Source organism: Cornus florida, unplaced genomic scaffold (assembly GCF_030987335.1).
Source record: "Cornus florida cultivar Cherokee Brave unplaced genomic scaffold, ASM3098733v1 CherokeeBrave_3.0.0_Hap2_Chr11, whole genome shotgun sequence".
Classification (NCBI taxonomy): Eukaryota; Viridiplantae; Streptophyta; class Magnoliopsida; order Cornales; family Cornaceae; genus Cornus; species Cornus florida.
In genome coordinates, this window is record NW_026775581.1 from 94069738 (window position 1) to 94081420 (window position 11683).

Consider the following 11683-nt stretch of genomic DNA (forward strand, 5'->3'; position numbering starts at 1 on the left):
GAGAGCAATGGGTAATGTGGAGGAATATGTAACAGAGGGTATTGTGAAAGTTGACATGCCTGGGATCGGGAAAGACGGTCTGGATGTAAAGGTCAAAAACAACGAAATCCACATCAAGGGAAAGGCAGAGATTGATCCTGAAGAGGTCGAGTAATGAGTATATCGCAGAGAGGATATACGCCGGCGTTAAGGCGTAGATGCTCTTCCTCCGGGCTTTTACAACACGGTTTTGGCACACTGAATCCTCATGCAGCCGCATCACACCGAATGAACCCACTTATACTAACACAATCCAATGGTCCAGATCAAGCCGCATCTAGGGCTCAGAAAAAATATATATAATAATTTAGGGCAAATCATTTCAGCCTCCCCCAATCGTTTCCATCTATATTCTCGTTCTCAGATCTGAACTAGCCCTCTCTCTCTCTCTCTCTCTCTGCAACTGCAAACTACAAAATCTAGAAGAATCAGAAGTTCAAAACCCATCTATTTCAGTTTATCTATCTGTCTGCAAGAATCAAAAGTTAAAAACCCATATCGGCATATCATTTCATATTGTTCAAAAGAATCAAAACCCGTATCTTTCAGTTTCCATCGCCCGCTGTTCCAGTTCGGGTTAGCCGTTCGCAAGCTTCAGCCGCTGGCCCGCCGTTTCCCTGAGGTAATCACCTTAATCTACATTTTATTTCAACAAAACAAATATATATATTTTTTATTTCTATAACTTCTATTTCTGTTTATTATTATTCGTTTGTTGTTGTTGCCAATTATGATTACAAGAAAATTTGAATCTGGGCATGAAAAAAGAAAAACAAAGAATCTGAATTGGAAGATTGAATCTGAAACAATTTTTTATCAACATCCAAGCTTTTTGAAGATGGAAATCTTTTCAGAACCAAAAATAAATAAATAAATAAAAAATAAATCATAACAAGAACTTTGACAAGCAAAAGTACTTAATATAGGGTAAAGCTCTAAAGTTACTTCTTGAAAATTAAAATACTTACAAAAAGCATGCTTTTGAGTGAATTCCATAGTATTGGAAGGGGCTTGCCATGAACTACCTCACACTCTGCTTCCACCAGTAGATTCTCAAATAGGATTAGTAAATTGGTCAAAAGAAGAGGTAGGGTACTGAGTGGTGAATTGTTCAGAATTAAATTGGTAATTTTTTTTTATTAATTACCCAAATAGGATTTTTTATGCCTTAATCAGTCAATTGTCTAAAGAAACATTGTTAGTTAACTAAAATTGAATTAAACAACAGTTGATTTTGGTTGATATATTTTGATTTAGCCCACAACATTGAGAAATCCTGGATGTTTTGTTTCACATGGATATATTCAATCTTTCAGCCATATTTTTATTTTCAACTTTTGGTTTTTGATTTTCTTTTGTTATTAAAATGCATAATATCAGGATATTGATTTGTTAATCTTGAAGATTATTCCTAAACTGAAGCATTGTACTTTGTTATTGGATTAATTTAACATAAGAGCTAAGTATAATATGTGCTAATCACACCTATCTGTAATCACACCTCTTTCTACGGATAGGTGTCCAACATTTTGACTGAAAGCATAATTGGGTTGGGTAGATACATGATACAGATACAGATAGTACTTAGATGGTGGTGTTTTAATTGATATGAGTGAGATTGTGAAACTTCTTCCTTACAACTTGAGTGTTTTCTTATTTTTAGGGTTAGCATCGGACCTTAACATTTAGCAAGAACAAGGTTCAAGAAACATGCCTTCTCAGTCATCCGGTAACAAACTCTTACTTTTTTTAAAATTTTAATTGGCATTTTTAGCTATTGGTTACGTTTATTTATTCATGTTTTACATACTAATTTTTTGTTTTTGTTTTTGTTTTTGTTTCTACATACATTAATATAGGTCTCTTTTTTTAAAGAAGAGAGTTGATTGGGATTGGGTGGAGTTGGCAAATATAGGTATGTTTTTTTTGCCTAGCTAATTGAATTATATAAATCCACTTACCGTTGTAGCAGTAATGTTGGTTTTAAAATGACCAATTATGATGGGAAGTCTCTTTTCAGTTTATCTTAATCAAATGTATATCTATGCAAGAGGATTATGTGATTCTAGATGACGATTCTAGATGAGGATGTTAATGTTAACGTTATGATGATGTTGACGTCAATGTTGACTCTAGTGATGACGACTGATGATGTTGATAATATGTTAATGCATTCAAATTAAGTCCAAACACTTAGAATTGAAAGAAATTTAGAGTTGAAGACATACTATTGAGCATAATGTCTAATTCTTTTAGTTACAAAAATCTTTGGTTACTTCACACACGATTTTTCAGTTCCTGAAATTCTGAAACAATGGTGTGTAATATGATTCATCTAGTTGGGCTCTTTTCTTTTTCATCTCTCTAAACTCTAATTTTATCCATGAAAATGAAAAAGAAGACTCTAGTGTTTACCGTAAATGATTTTAGATGCATATAGACCAAAAAAAAAAATGAAAGGTTTTTTAAATTTTGGGTTGGGCTAGGAAAAAAAGTTTTGGGTTTGGGTTGAGTCCGAGCCCAACTCGAACACGTTTGGGCTTTGAAATTTTCCAACTCGATTTGAGCCCAATTTGTTAATTTAAAGGCCCAAATTTTAAAATTTTCGGGCTGGGCTGGGTTAGCCCGCCAAGTTACACCCCCATTTAAATTTGTTTTGTCAATACTGGAGGCCTAGTCCATTTAGAAATGGGCCTCAAACATGTCTTTTAATTCTACTTGTTTAATAATCCTACAGCTTTGTATGTGGTTGTCGAGTTTGGTCGTGGAGATCATATATGCTGCTCTGGAACATGTGGCTAAGGAGCTTTTGGATTTTCTTTCCTGTTTCTATGGTGCGTTGAGGGTTCGTGGTGAGCACGTAGCATGACACGGACTGGATTCATGTATCGCGCTGTTGAGGGTCAGGAGAGGCTCCACTACGGATCATTGATACAATATTTCCACCTGGTCCAGTCGAAGTTGCACCTCTTCCAGACGTACCACCACCTCCAGTCGACAGTCACGTCCCACAACCACCTCCTCCGGTCGACGGTCACGTCCCACAACCATCACGTCCCACAACCACCTCCCCCGATCGATGGTCACGTCCCACAACCACCTCCTCCGGTCGTCGGTCACGTCCCACGTACACCTCCTCCAAACGTCGGTCATGTCCCACCACCTCCAGAGCCCGCCCAACTCGTACCTGCCATCGACCGCCATCGACCGTCAACTTTCCCAGTTGGCTTTTGAGGTTTCGCAGAAACGTGAAAAGCCGCCATGGCATCGAGGTATTCATATATCTATATATATATATATTTATGCCTGTATATGTGTTCTACATGCATATATTATCAAGTAAACCCACACACACACACACATACACATACACAGTATTAATTTGAAATAGGTATTTAATTTATTTATATATATTTGTGGGTATATTATGTGTCATATATATATATATATATGGGTATACGAAATTCGTGTGATCCAGAGATCGGTCTTTTCGTGAAACTGCACAGGCCATGGTACTGGGAAAAAGTAGGAAAAGGATTGATAGCTGTTTGCAGGCAGAGAGTGGTGGTAATATTACTTGTGTGGCGACGGGGAGTGGGGTCCACTCAGCACAACGACATGCACGTTGTGCACCTTGAATTCCCCCATGTATTACATAAAATCTAAATAAGAGTTGAATAATACAGTATATAGTTTTGGACTTCCTATGTGATAGTTATGGAATTAGGAGCATTGGACCGACAATCTCTATCATTTCAATTCCAACTCGAAATTTTTTATTCAATTTTACTTTTAAAACACTCATTAGCTTCCAAACATAACTTTTTTCATATATATATATATATATATATATATATATTTATATTTGTACTTAACTCACCACTTTTATCTAATTTCTACAATTATATACTATGTATCATCTAATTTCTCCATCATAAAACGCCAACGGTGGGAGTGCAATGGTCAGATGTATGATGAAAATAAAGGCAGTCCTTATTTCCCTCGTTAAGGAAGCAATATACAATGTGCCTGGTACACTATGCAGAGAGCTATCATGACCGTTTATGCCCTGTATAAGACGAACAGCTATGATGTGTCCCATGTACTTACAACACAGATAACAGACGGCAATACTACTCTTTGTTACGAGAGAGTCTTTATTAATTATTATTGGCTTTGGTTGTGGGCCTTTTTTCCAGCAATGAAGTACTGGCCCAATTCGAGATGAACAATTGGGCCATTCTTCTATTCATTCCTGGGGCTGTTTACTGGCTCCCTCTCCGGGCCTTGGTCCTGTATTTCACATGATGTATTATTTTACGGAAACAAATGGATTAAGATAATTTGGGTTAGAGATGGTTAGGGTTTCGTAGCCAGGAGGGTTAGCTACTGTGTCTGGGATAGAGAGGGTTAGCGCTTGTTTGTGGGCCTGAGAGAGTAACTAAGGAAAGATTGAGAGGGGGAGAAAATTTTGGAAGGAGTAATGGACATTTTTGGCTTGCCGGGAAACTTAACTTTTCACAAAAAGATAACCCTATTTTATAAGGGCTCATGCGGGCCTGTTGTAGAAGAATATCCTTTTAGAATGGGCCATGCGGGCCTGTTGTCGAAGAATATCCTTGCCATGCGGGCCTGTTGTAGAAAGCTCTCTCTACAAGGGATCTTTGGCCTGATGTAAAAAATGTGTTGTTAAAAGGCATGTTTTCTTGTAGTGAAGGCCCATTCAGTTAAATAATTAAATGTGCTTTTTTGTAAATACTGGAGAGGCCTAGTCCATTTAGAAATGGGCCTCAAACATGTCTTTTAATTCTAACTTGTTAAATAATCTTGCAGCTTTTTTTGGGGTTCTTGATTTTGTTCGTAAAAACCACATATGCTGCTCTGGAGCATTTCGTCAAGGACTCACATAAGATAATATTAGCTTTTGGGTTTTCTTTACTGTGTCTCTGGATTGTGTTTGACTGAATTTGCGTTGAGGGCTCGTGACATGGACACAGACTGGATTCTAGTATCGCGCTGTTGAGGGTCAGGAGAGGCTCTACTACGGATCATTGATACAATATTTAGGAATCTTCTTTGCTGTGAGGCACTTGTGTATGTCTTTGGCAGACCTGATAATGAAGGTTCAAAGGAAAAAGACTCAGCGTCACTTTTCAGTATTTCCTCTGATAGGTGTTACGATACACATGCTTCTTGTGACTCTCGGTCACAGTGGCCGCCATGGCGAGGACCCACCTGTTTGGCTTTTGGCTCATTGACATTGGCGAGGAATAGTAGCTATATGTTTACTTTGTTTAGTTGTTTATGTACATACTCTTTGAAACTCTTATATGTTTGAAGCTATTTCTTTAATTTGGTACACTGTTAGAAACTCTTATATGCATGCAACTATGACATATTATTCTGTTGTAAATGTGTGTTTGTGTGTGTTTTTTTTTTCTTTTTCCCTTTTTAAAGCTTTCTCTCATTGCCATATTTATATTAGTCGAAAACCATGATATGAAGAAAATGTCAATGAGCTCATTTTAAGTTTATCATTAATTAATAAGACTTATGATAAGTTACAAATGATATGAAATCAAGTATTGAATTCAAGGCACCAATCTCTATGGTTATAATTCAACTCCAATACAGGCAATTTGGATAATTTATTTTTTCCTAATTGGGGACTCACACACACTGCCTCCACTGACTCTTGACCTTCTTTTGAAAAGTAGGAACCTTATACCGTTAAGTTACAGGTCTGTTGGAGATAATTTTTCAATATCTCCAATTATCAAAATTTCTGTAGATTTGCAAGACTACGGGCAACACCCATGCATGTTTCTGCCATTGTTCCAAGTGATCAGAATTTCTAAACTCAAGGAAAGCTTAGGCAGATGATAATCGCAGTCTCCCCAGTATTAAGCCCTTGAACCTCTTCCTAGCAAAATTCAATACTAGGTATTATACATTCAATAAGCATCCTAGTAGCAGTACAATTTGAAAGTTTAAGCCCAAAAGGAGCAAAGTGAGAGTTTCTTTTTAATGGAAAAAAAAAATTAAAAAATGCAATAAGAATGATTAGTACTTTTTCACCTTTCAAATTAGAAAGTATGAAGATTTAAATTCTAAAGAAGCAAAATGGGTATGTGGGTATGTTTATTTTCACTAATAAAAAAAATATCTATGTGCATGCATATTTATTTATATATATAGAGAGAGAGATAGATATATGTCCAAATAGATCGATTTTGTAATTGGCTCGTTATGTTTTTTTTTTTTGGTTTTTTTTTTAGTATTAGGACTCTACCATTAGATTAGCTCACTTTTTTACGAGTGTGAAAAAGAGTTCTAATTTAAAAAGTTAGAAAGTTGTAATTTAATAGGAGTCCTAATTAATCTAAGAAAACTCACTTATTTCATGAGTCTAAAAAATAACAGAGAGAAAGAAGTGGCCATCACAAAAAATTACAACATAATGAAATAGGGGCGACTCAATATGATTTGAGACTTTTGGCAAAAATTATAAAAATGAACTTTTAATATCTAATATATTAATAGTAAACAATAATAAATAATATTTATTTAATTATTTTTTTTCCTCTCTTGTGACGGATCATTCAAGCCAAAACTGCACAAATAGGAAAAGCTTGAAAATTTTTTTTAAAAAAAACTCGGGCATTCGCTCAATACAAGCATGACAAGGCTTTGAAAAAACACAGGAGAAACGAAAATTGTCAATTGTCATTGAGAATTAAACAAACTTAAAAACATTTAGTTTTGAACTTTAAACAGCTATCAATCATAAGAGAACCTTGGAAATTCATCTCTCTCATTAACGGGCAGTGACCTAAGAGTATCAATCTCTCTTACTTTTTAAAGGAAGGTCAGAAATTTAATTCTCAAAAGAGACAAGTGTGTATGAGAACTAATTAGAAGAAAAAAAAAAAAACAAAAAAAAATTCATCTCTCTCAACAAAAAAAAATTCAACCCTCATCTACCTTCACTAATCCCACAATTACTAGTGTAATACATATTCAATAATTCATACCTGTAATGAAATAGGAGAAAAAACTTTAATCTTAGAATGAATGAATAATTTTAGTTATAATTAAGGAAGTCGATATTCACATTACCCTTTTCTACACTTGCATTTTACTTGACTCTTTTTTTTTTCCTAAACTAAATAACAAGAAAGGCCCTAAATTCATTAATGCAAAATTTGTAATACCAGAACTACCCTTTATAGCAAGAAAAAAAGAGCAAAAATTTCTTCCTCAATTAAAGAACATGAAGAGATGGAACTCTGTTTCTGTCCTATCTTTGCGTGGGTTAGGGGAAAGAAATAGCAGACCATTGATCTGGCCTAGCCCAATGGGCAATGAGTCTTCTTTAAACTTTTTAAAATATATATATAGGCTTCGGAGTAACAAATGGTCGAGCAATCTCAATCAAAGACTAGGTCCACGAGCTTCAATCAAGAAAATTCTAATCAGAATAAAGCGTGTGAGGCCCTAAGAAAACTCCAATTCAATTTTGTAGCGATCAACGCAGATGTTACCAAGTATTTTCTAAGCTTCACCTCAACCGATCCAACAAAATGGCCTTTTTAAATTGGACTTTCTTACATGTTAGGCTCCGGCCAATATCTTCCGTACCAGAGTAAGAATCTCATAATAAAATTCATCTCATCCAACATTGATTATGTTCTATATAAAAATTCAGATTCCACTCAATTCAATTAAAGCTTGGTTCAAACTCATTTGATAAACAAGCCGAATAACCCAAGTTGAAAACATGTCCATGAATTGGTATTTATGAACAAATTAGATAAGGTTTGTTATGTACATTTGTTTATTAGGAAATATTTGAATTTATAAATATATTTTTTTTTCTCCTTAGCAGTTTTGATTTTCAACTCAATTTTAAACCGGAGCTCGAGATGAGGCTCAAGATTTAGTAAATGAGTTAAAATAAGTAATATTTGAGTTGAGTTTCAAATACTTAAATTAAACTTCAACTCATTTGCAATCCTAATATTATCAATTTCAATTGAAGATAATTTTTTTCAAGATCATGTCAGGTGTGTTTGCTTGATATTTTGAAAAATAAGAATAAAAATACAAAGTAAATAATGTCAAAATTTAGACAATATCCAGTCTGCCCACTAATATCCTGGATAAAAATAGTCTTATTAGTAATATTAGGTGTGTGTTTCCACTTTGTTGTTTTTGCTTTAAGGATCGAACTGCAGCGCATGTTTTTCCAAATTTCCAAAATTATTTTATTAGATATCTAATCTTCATTAGAATGAAACTAACATAAATTAGCATATAGAAGTTTCTACTAATTAGTAGTATTTTATATCGTACAGAAAATTAGTACAGAAAATTAAGTAATGGGATCGAATTTTCTTCTGATAGAAGTCCGAAGTCAACAGTCAAAGCCGTGCAAACGCGTCTATGACAAAACAAAGTCACCCAATTATTTGTGCGTTTATAACGCGCACGCTACAAAACTCCTTTCCCATATATCACCAAACAACCACCAGTCACCACCTCCAACCACCACCACCACCACCACCACCACCACCACTCAGCCATGGCTGAGAGAAAAGAGCAGGTGAAACCCTTGGCGCCGGCAGCCTACCGGATCGACTACATCAAAAACGAAGACGAAGCCTTGTCCATGGAGCTGAAGAAATACCGCCACAAGAAATACATCAAGTGCTGCGGATGCATCGCGGCGTTATGTTTAATCCAAGTTGTGATCATATTAGTTCTTATTTTCACGGTCTTCCATATCAAAAATCCTAAGATGAGGATCAACTCTATAAGATTTGAAGGTTTGAGCAACCTTTCCAATAGGTCTGCCAACGTCACACTTATTGCTAGCGTCTCTATTAAAAACCCAAATGTGGCGTCCTTCAAATTCAGCAACGCCACCACCACTGTCTACTACCACGGCGAGATGGTGGGGGAAGCTCGGAGTCCGGCGGGGCACGTCAAGGCGAGGCGGACGCTTCGGACGAACGTCACGGTGGATATAGAGATCAAGAAAATGAAGGCAATTCCAGGGCTAACGAGTGATCTGAGTGACGAAACATTGGAGATGAGTGCCTATAGTAGAATCAGTGGGCGGGTTAAGATAACCAGTTTGATTAAGAAGGATGCTGTGGTGAAAATGAATTGCACCATGACAGTTAATGTTAGAAACCAGCAAATTCAGGATCAGAGGTGCAGGCCACATGTTTCGATATAGGATTATTATTATTATTTTTTGTTTGTTTGTACTTTAAGGATGAGATTTCCAGTTGAATATGTATAAGAGTAATGTCATGTTCTGTAAGTATGGAATTGATGTATGGGGAAAAAAAAAAAAAAAATTGTTCAATTACATACTACCGAACATGACATAAGTATATATATAGATTATTGTCAAGAGATGTAGATAAAAAGATCTATCATTTCTGGCTATAAAATAGTTTCTATTTCATGATTATTTTATTTATTTACTTTTTTTTTTGGTATAGATGATTGTATTTGTTGAATTGGGGTTCTTGTGATTTTCAGTGAAGTGGTTTATATCTGATTAATCCTTGAACAGGTTCTTGTAATATAGACGTGTTCCCCCAATTCCCATATGTGGTCTAGGATTGCCTCAGTTTCAGCCTAACCTGATAAGAAAAAGGGAACTCCCCCAATCTTCTTGGGACCACGCACCGCAAATTTTTTTCGATAATTATTCAGTGCACAACCCTGTGGTCCATTATGAATTATGAAATGTTATAAGAGTCCGAGCATCTCGTTGACGAAAAAAAAAACCAAAAAACAAAAAGGAAACTCCTTGAAAAGGTTTAAACTTCAAATCAAGATATTCAGATTGCAAAGAAGCTGTTATATGTATACATAAAGCCTCTGCACCAATTGCTTTAGCCTGCTTTAGCAAACCAAGTGGCTCATTGGTGGCTGCTGAGTCTATAAAATCCCCCTCAGATTCTCAGCTGCTTGAACTATATACATATATATTTATATATTCTCGTGTAGGTCCCAATCCTACTCGATAACATTGTATTGCAATTTGCAAACGATCCAACTTTGAAATTGTTTTGCACAAATAACTGTAAAAGATTCGCATTTGGGACATATCAATTAAAACTTAATAAATTTATAATTATATATTTAAGTGTGTTCGCTTCTTAGTATATATATATATATATATATTTGATTCGCTTCTTAGTACACTCATCAATGTGAAATGAGTGCTGAGAAGTGATCCCATAAGGCCCCAAAATAAGGTCCTCCCGCAACCATTATCTAGAAGGTTGGAATGAAAGTAAATGGGATATATCAATGTGGTACCCACTTTGAATTTAATGCACCATATATAGTCTAGCACAAGTCAATTATTATTATTTTTTCTTTCCCCACTTTCAGTCATCACCATACATGCATTTGTAAATATTGCAATACGTGTGATGCACTAACATTCTACACGTTGAAATATGAAATTTATATACGAAATTTCCTCTATAAGAGGGGATTCAGATACGGGTTTAAAATATAAACATAATGATACTTGTGGATTCATAATCTTCGTTTTAATTTTCTAGTGGGTAACTATTGGCAAGATCATACTTGCTTTAATCTGGCTTTCTACTATTATAATTTTAACTAATAAGTCAACAGTCAAATGCTTCTACTTTGAAGTTTGAACCTCCAATGATTTCATGCAACTAATCTGACATTGAAATTGTAGAAGCAGGCCCATTAGAAAACTAACGGGCTTAGGGCTAAAACTCCAGCCCAAACACTTTTTTGGTAGCCACACCGAGGCATCCAAGTTACACTTGACTTACAAATTTGGCAACTTAATTTGACACGAATGTAAATTGGACCACATAGACTTAGAAAGTTATCAAACACTTTTACTCGTGTACTCTCACTCCACCAACCAAGAGTCAAACGTAGAACTCACTCCCATTTCACTTTGATTTTAAAGGAAGTCACTACTACATGCATGTGCACTTTTTTGCAGTCGCGGTATTAATCATGATCATGATTATGATGTAACGGATTTGGATAAATATTAGTGTAAATTCATCGAACTGAATAGTTCATGAATGTATGTAAATGTATTAAATTCTTAAAAAATAATTACAAACTGAAAAATACGTCGCGTATCGATTGACACGGAAAATCAGGTATCATATACACGGTAGCATGTAGGTATGTATTGAGCTCGAATCATCTGCTGTGTATATCAGTCATAACCAAAGACGAATCCAGGAATATAGATTGAATCTATTTTTAACACATTAAAACTACTCATTTCAGTGAGATTTCAATTGTTGAAAATCAAAATAAATGTATTAAAACGTAAAAATAAATTTGTAGATTTAATGTGTTGACAAAATACGGATGCTGGTATTGGTATTGTCAACTATATATATACATATACCTGATGTGAATATAGAAGTGGGTAATTGTGATGGTTCATGCACCAGTAAATGGTTAATTTGGCAATTAACAATGCCAGCTTAAACTACGCTACCATGAATGATTAGCATAATTGCTGAACAAAACTTTCATGCATGTAACCAACTTTTTGGAAGGTTTGAGACGAGACATTGTTCAGATGTGTCAAAATGGTCCAGTAGAG

The 11683-nt window shown here is 35.2% G+C and overlaps 1 protein-coding gene and 1 long non-coding RNA gene across 2 annotated transcripts; both read left to right on the forward strand.

Annotated features, from left to right (window-relative positions):
* Positions 1 to 349: 349 nt before the first annotated feature.
* Positions 350 to 5452, forward strand: LOC132283633 (uncharacterized). Its single transcript, XR_009472070.1, has 5 exons — positions 350 to 661; positions 1703 to 1768; positions 1899 to 1954; positions 2777 to 3311; positions 4873 to 5452. It is a non-coding gene; the product is annotated as an uncharacterized LOC132283633 (long non-coding RNA).
* A 3049-nt stretch (positions 5453 to 8501) lies between these two features.
* LOC132285363 (uncharacterized) lies at positions 8502 to 9523 on the forward strand. Its single transcript, XM_059787545.1, has one exon. It carries the CDS (start codon positions 8624 to 8626, stop codon positions 9281 to 9283), a length of 660 nt encoding a protein of 219 aa, XP_059643528.1. The 5' UTR covers positions 8502 to 8623; the 3' UTR covers positions 9284 to 9523.
* Positions 9524 to 11683: the final 2160 nt, after the last annotated feature.